This window comes from Maylandia zebra, linkage group LG18 (genome assembly GCF_041146795.1).
Source record: "Maylandia zebra isolate NMK-2024a linkage group LG18, Mzebra_GT3a, whole genome shotgun sequence".
Taxonomy (NCBI): Eukaryota; Metazoa; Chordata; class Actinopteri; order Cichliformes; family Cichlidae; genus Maylandia; species Maylandia zebra.
In genome coordinates this window covers 27,948,648-27,955,384 of record NC_135184.1, presented here as the reverse complement: position 1 = coordinate 27,955,384, position 6,737 = coordinate 27,948,648, and the positions used below count along the sequence as shown (strand labels likewise).

General features: G+C 39.5%; 1 protein-coding gene across 2 annotated transcripts; it reads left to right on the top strand.

Annotated features, from left to right (window-relative positions):
• The first annotated feature begins 2,584 nt into the window (after positions 1–2,584).
• zgc:162816 (D-serine dehydratase) lies at positions 2,585–6,578 on the top strand. Of its 2 annotated transcripts, none has more exons than XM_004565418.5 (10): positions 2,585–2,689; positions 3,264–3,419; positions 3,518–3,647; positions 3,977–4,127; positions 4,233–4,413; positions 4,824–4,942; positions 5,424–5,550; positions 5,699–5,761; positions 5,859–5,964; positions 6,056–6,578. In XM_004565418.5, the coding sequence occupies exons 2-10, from the start codon at positions 3,274–3,276 to the stop codon at positions 6,143–6,145; spliced, it is 1,113 nt and encodes a 370-aa protein (XP_004565475.3). In that variant the 5' UTR covers positions 2,585–2,689; positions 3,264–3,273; the 3' UTR covers positions 6,146–6,578. The 2 variants fall into 2 exon arrangements, with proteins under 2 accessions (XP_004565475.3, XP_076732991.1); XM_076876876.1 differs by having other exon boundaries at positions 6,035–6,578.
• The last annotated feature ends 159 nt before the right edge of the window (positions 6,579–6,737 follow it).

Sequence of the window (6,737 nt, the reverse complement as noted above, 5' to 3'; positions counted from 1 at the left end):
ACAGCTTCTCATCAGTTTAATACAGATTATAGCCTTGGGCTAATTTCCATCTGCAGACCCTCTGGCAGGTTGGTGTTACACACAAATTAGTAAAAACATACAGAGACAACAATAACAGGACAAAAACAGTGATCACATTAAATTAGAACAAACAATGACAAGAAGAGTGGAAAACAGAGGACAATACAGATAACAATAACGGAAACACATCAGTTATATTGCACAAACCCCACACATGCCCTGACTGTCCTGATATTGCACTGACCCATTACACTAATAGTTGTTTCCCTTTTTGTAATACACTAACTCTTTTTCACGTCCAACATAAAGCATGATTAAACATGATCACATGTTTGCGTGTGCCTCAGCCACCCTTTTAAGTGACTCTTAAAGATAGGGAGACTTGCACTTTCCCTCACTGACAGGGGAAGAGTATTCCAGAAGCTCAATGCAATGACAAAGTTCAGACCTTAACCTGATGGAAATCCGTTGGTGCGACCTTAAGAGAGATGTGCATAAACAAATACCCCCAAACTTCAATAAACTGAAGCAACATTGTAAAGAAGAGTGGACCAAAATTCCTCCACAGTGATGTGAAACAGCAATAAAATCATACAGAACATCATTGCTTCAAGTTATTACTGCCAAAAGTGCTGCAGGTTTCTCTGTGCTGCTTTTTTGTTGTTGTTGTTGTTGTTTTGTTTTTTTTTGGGGGGGGGGGGGGGGGGGGGGGGAGTCACTTGGGGAACAGTTTCAGGCCTTTATTGGCCAAGCTATCTATGATAGAGATGCAAAATCTATAGATTTGAACAATCATACTGAAAATCAAATGTTCAAAATGTAAATTTGGTGACAGGTTAACAGAAAGCTTGAAATATTTATTCTGACAGGGAATCCGTGTCTGAGATTTGAATATTTAACCCTAAAGGGCTGTTTTCATATCTGGAGGCAACGGGATTGTAAAGCATTGAGTTTCATTTTTGGTTAGTGCATCGGCATAATTATTCTGGCACCAAGCAGCGATGTGACCTGTGGATTACTGCAGGATAAAATAATACTTCTGGGCCCAGCTTTCAAAGTAAAAGCAGTTGTGGGAAACTGGCAAATGCTTTATTTCCATCAGCATTTAAAAAAGCTAAAGAATAAATAAATAAATAAATAAATACATAAATAAATAAAAAGGGTGAGTGGTGCGCTGGATGAATGAGAAAACGACTCTGTGAAGACAAAACAAAGCTATAAAAATGTCCACGTGCACAGACATGCACACAAAAACTGCCTGACTCCTTGCTGGCTGTAACTCACCGCGCGTGATCACCTGTAATGTTCGTTAATAAGACAGACACGTGACCATTCTGATAGCCGTGTGCCATTTAAATTAGCATAGCTCACCAGCCATCATGGAAATCCGATAACAACGCAGTGGTGGGGGGTGGGGGGGGGGGGGGGTCGCTTCACATTCTAACTTTAAACAAAGGATTTTAAAGCTATTTGGTGTGGGTTTAAATCACATTTAAAAAAATCTTAACTTTAAAAAACTGATGAATTGATGATTATCTCATACATCAACACTTTGGAAAAGTGGCAAGAGGGAATCTCCCTCTAAGATCATTTCATGCACCTTTATGAGCAACATTTTACACTTCCATCACAGCTAAATGAGCCCTCATTCATTTGATCATATTTGGTTCATTTCCTGGGATTCATCTGTTCCTGGGATAGATGACAGTGTGAAGGAATTCCCAAGCTGGGCGCATGACTCTGGGTAGCTTGCATCAAAAACAAAAAAATGCTTTGATGCAGCCATTAACAGACCTTAGACTCCAAAACACATTGCTTGCATTAACTGAACTTTCAAAACAGAGCTACCTTAAATTACACAATTGAAACATATGTGTATTGTTTGTGTATTTATACACAAACACTCATATATATTCAAATGATTTAAAAAAAAAGTCCATTTACCTGTTACTACCACACCAAATCTGGTCGTTAGTACTTCCTGTCTTGTGTAGCCACTATGATCCTGGAGCATTTCCATTGTGTTTTGGAGTTTGTAAGTGCTTTGTCTCTAGGGGCCACCGTAAGTATACTTTTATTTATTCACTCCACATAAAATCTAATAAATAAATTATAAAATACAAAAAAAAAAATTACATTTCAACTTTTAACCTTTTAAATGTTCTGCTTTTTCCTTTTAAACAAATTTTCAAGTGAAACAACACAAAACACTGCAAACCACAGCACAATAAAACATAAATTAAAATATGCAAAACAAGAAGAAGATACACATTCTCTGTCATATAGGTCTGGGATGATTTCTGGGAGAGTGTTTTCCTGCTTGGAATCGCAAACATGGGATTCACTGCATGGATAAACTTTCTGAATCCTTTTTCATCCGCAACTGAAAATAGTTGTGGATGATGACTATACCTTTCTAACGTGACGATGTTGTCTCTTGTTGTTGTCCCTGGCTCGCTATCTCTCTATTTCCCTCCTGCTCTGTTCCTGCTACTGTATTATATGCTACTATGCTTCTATATTAGATTTTTTTTTTCTATGATTTATTTTATGATTTGCAAAAGGTTCTCCCTGATTGTACTTTTTTCATTATTTTTGACTCCTCGAGGACACCGTAGTAATGTGATCGGAACTTCCATAGAAAAAACAAATTCGCTGTTTTGAAAAGGTAAGCTGTGGTTTGTGCTGCATATTTCTGCATTTTTTGTTGTTATTGTTGTTGTTTCCGATGCTTGTTAATGTGCTGGTGGTTCCCTCACTGTTTCACAAACGCTATTATGCAGATTCGAAAGCAGTATGATTTTAATTTATCTATCGTTATGATGCACGATAATATTATCGGAAGGTCTTTATAGTACCAAAAAGAGGAGGAATAAAAAACTGCTTAAAGAGTGAATTGGATCACATACGATTTGATGAGTTGCAGTGCATTTGTAAAGTTAGTGTTTAAGTTTAAGTTAGTGTTGTCAAAGTTCAAAGTGCGCTGCGTTACATAATCAGAGACGTTGCAAAACTACACCCAAGTGTGATGAAGTTTACTTGCTGATTCGTGCATGTATAGCAGATACTTATAAATATAACTATTGAAATATGCTGGTTGAGCCAATCATGCAATAGAATTTAATTGCATGGGAAATATCTGAAGTGCTTTGTGTGTGTGTGTGTGTGTGTGTGTGTGTGTGTGTGTGTGTGTGTGTGTGTGTGTGTGTGTGTGTGCGTGCGTGCGTGCGTGTGCACTCCAGTGCTGCCAGTATGGAGGGAGATCCTCTCTCAGCCCTGTGTACTCCTGCTTTTGTGGTGGACGTGGACAAAGCGAAGAGGAATGCCCAGAGGATGATCGAGCGCTGCCAGAAACTGGGAGTCCAGCTTCGTCCACACATGAAGACCCACAAAACCCTGTATGGATTCATACGCTCATGCATAGACACGCACACAGCACATGCTTACAGACTTGCTGCGTATACAGGATTCTGATGAGGTCTCTGTGTGTGTCTAGTGAGTGTGCTGACATTATGACGGGTGGATCACAGAGGTGCATAGTGGTTTCCACCCTGGCAGAGGCCTGTTTCTATGCTGACCATGGATATGATGACATCCTCTATGCCTACTCTATTCCCTTTGATAAGGTTCTCTCAGCTCACACTTTAAATGTGTCCTTGTTTTATATTCTGTGAAATCATAAAAGCTGTAAAACATTAGAAATGGAAAAATATATTATTAATAACTGAGCCTGCTGAAAATGTATGAATCATATTTAGTAATATTATCACTAGAAACAATACATATATGTAAATATATGATACATGTATATCGCCATAGCACTTGCATGTAAAATAGCTCCAGTTCTATGCCATTACTTTGACATAATTTCTCATCACTTTTATATTTGTTAGTTGTTAATGTCCCAGCTGTGCTCTCTGTGCCATTTTTAATGTATGTCTCTGTGTGTCTTTAGGTAGAGCGTTGTGCAGCCCTGTCAGAGAGACTGGATCTCTTCCAGATTTTATTGGACCATCCTGATGCTTTGGAGCAGCTCCGAAAAAGACCCCTGAAAGATGGCCGGCAGTGGCACGCCTGGCTCAAACTCGACTGTGGCAATGGGAGAGGTAAACGTGCAGGGAAACCACGATAGATTTAATCATAAGTGCCTGAGCTACACTTCACTTCTCTGTTAACACGAGGATTGATCATGTGTCGGCTCTTTGTCATAGCTGGCGTCCTGCACTCGGAGCCAGGAGCGCTCAAACTGGCTGAAGCCATCGCTAAGACGGAGGGCGTGGAACTTACAGGAGTGTACGCCCACTGTGGGAATACCTATTACTGCACAGGAGTTGAGCAAATACAGGCTGTTGCCCAGGAAACCACCAAACTGACTCTGCAGTTCATGGAAAAGTAAGCTGAAAGCTTAAAAAAAATACACTGACTCATTAAAGCTGCTCTAATCAATAATTTTATCTCACTGGCTATTTAAGAACGCACACGACATAACAGCTGTTGCTCATACTCTTGAAAATTAGTTTTTATAAGCTGTTTTAACATCTTTGTTTTGGTTTCACAGCCCACAGGTTTCTTGTATTGAGTCACGCAGCTTTGTTTCCAGAAGCAACAAAAAAATCATACATCATATCTAAAAATGATGTATCCCATGTTTTGCACCAGACTGTAAACATGTTTCTGCTCTAAATTTAAGCATTTTCTCATGGGTGTGATTGACTCTCTTTTGGAGCCATCTGGGAGAATAATTCTGCATTAACTTTCAACTGGTTTTTTGTTTGTTTGTTTTGGGATTGTTTTTGTGTCAGACTGAGGGCTGTTGGCATCACCTGTAAGTCCAGCATTGGCTCCACCCCTTCCTGTAGCCATCCAGTCAAAGACATGGCGCAGCTGAGCGAGGTCCACCCAGGAAACTACGTCTTCTATGGTGTGTACACATAGACCCACTGTTTCCTAGTTTAAAGGTGACGTGTAAAATCCACTTTTTCGTTATTTGTTGTGTATATTCAATATTCCCAGCGTGACTCAGTAAACATGACAAAGACCACGCCCTTTGACTTCACATCAGATGGGAAGCGTAGAATCAAAAGAGCCCTTTGCCCTATAAAAACAGTCCCCGACAGTACTGTCCTCTTAAGGTCATGACACATAGCTGCCTCGTAGTTTTGTCTACTTGCCCGACATGTTTCTAGTTGACTTCGGGACCCGACAATGTTTAAAGCTACAGGCGCTGAAACGGCCTGTTTAGAGCAGAGGTTTATTAAACAGTCTATAGGTATGGCAGGATAAATGACCTTATTGGTATTTTGAGCTGAGGAATAGTCGGGAGACATGTCACACTTAAAATATATTTTTCAAAAGGGCCTTTAAATTACAATTTCTTTTAAATGCATGTTTGTGGCATGCAGATGTGCAGCAGTCTATGATTGGCTCATGCTGTATGGAGGACGTGGCTGTGAGGGTTCTCACAAGAGTCATTGGTCACTGTCCACACAGGAACCAGCTCCTGATTGACTGTGGATGGGCTGGAATCAGGTGGGTTCAACTTCATTCAATGGGAGCTAATACCTATCCCCTAAGTTCTGTTTTTTGTTTTACTCATCACTGCTATCATCAGTGTAAGCTCTGTTTTGGAACAACCATGTAACTTAACCTTTCACCTACTCTTGCTTGTCTCTCTCAGTTTGGACGGAGCTGAAAAACTTCCCACTGGATACGCTGTGATCGAGGGGCATCCAAACCTCAAGTAATGCTCTGGGGAAAAAAATCTCAGTCTATTTTAGTATCTTTTTTCTCTTTTACTCTCAGTACCAATGTTAAATGTGACTGCCGTGTCCCTCCAGGTTGTTGTCTATGACCCAGGAGCATGGACGAGTGGAGCCCATCTCAGGACAACTGGACTACAGCAAATACCCCCTGGGCTCTCTGCTCACACTGATTCCCTACCATGTTAGTACTGAATGATTTATAGTACATCTTATTGACACATCAGTTTTATTGTACATTTTCCTGTTGTCAGACAATGTCTTTTTTTCTGCAGTCATGTGCAACAGCAGTGATGCATCCTGTGTACCATGTACACTCCAAGGGTCGTCTGGTAGGGAAGTGGACGCCCACTCGCGGGTGGTGAAGAGCTGGACAATGTCTCCCCCTTCTTGTCTCTTTGGGACAAGTGAGATATATAGAGACTCATTCCAAATAATTTACACATTAGAAACACATACAGCGATTCCTTCTTTGTTAGTGAGATGTGCCATCTTGATGGTAAAACATATAATTAATGAAAATATTCTCACTGTGGGCTTCAGAAGTTTCATACTGTAACAGAAACCATGTTGCACTAATGTTATGTCTTTAAAATTAATTTTTGTGTTCTGCACCTGTTTTTCACTGTCTGCAAGGAGACCTAGCTAGTGATGACTTAATAGAAAGTCATATCACTTGTGCTATCAGCTGTTAATACCAATGCTAATAAATGTTTATGAATGACCCTTTATATACAACTGCAAACTTTTGTGATTTATTTTTTCTATCAAAATAAAGATTTTCTTGGTCCCCTTTAATCTTCTATTTTTCTGTAATCTATGAATAAATAAGTGCCAGCGTTTGAACGGACACGTAAAAAATATCTTGGTGATAAATGTTTTTTTTTTAAAATATTACAGAAAATACATCATTCGCATTAATAGTAACCTACATTACTTATTGAAAATATAATAATT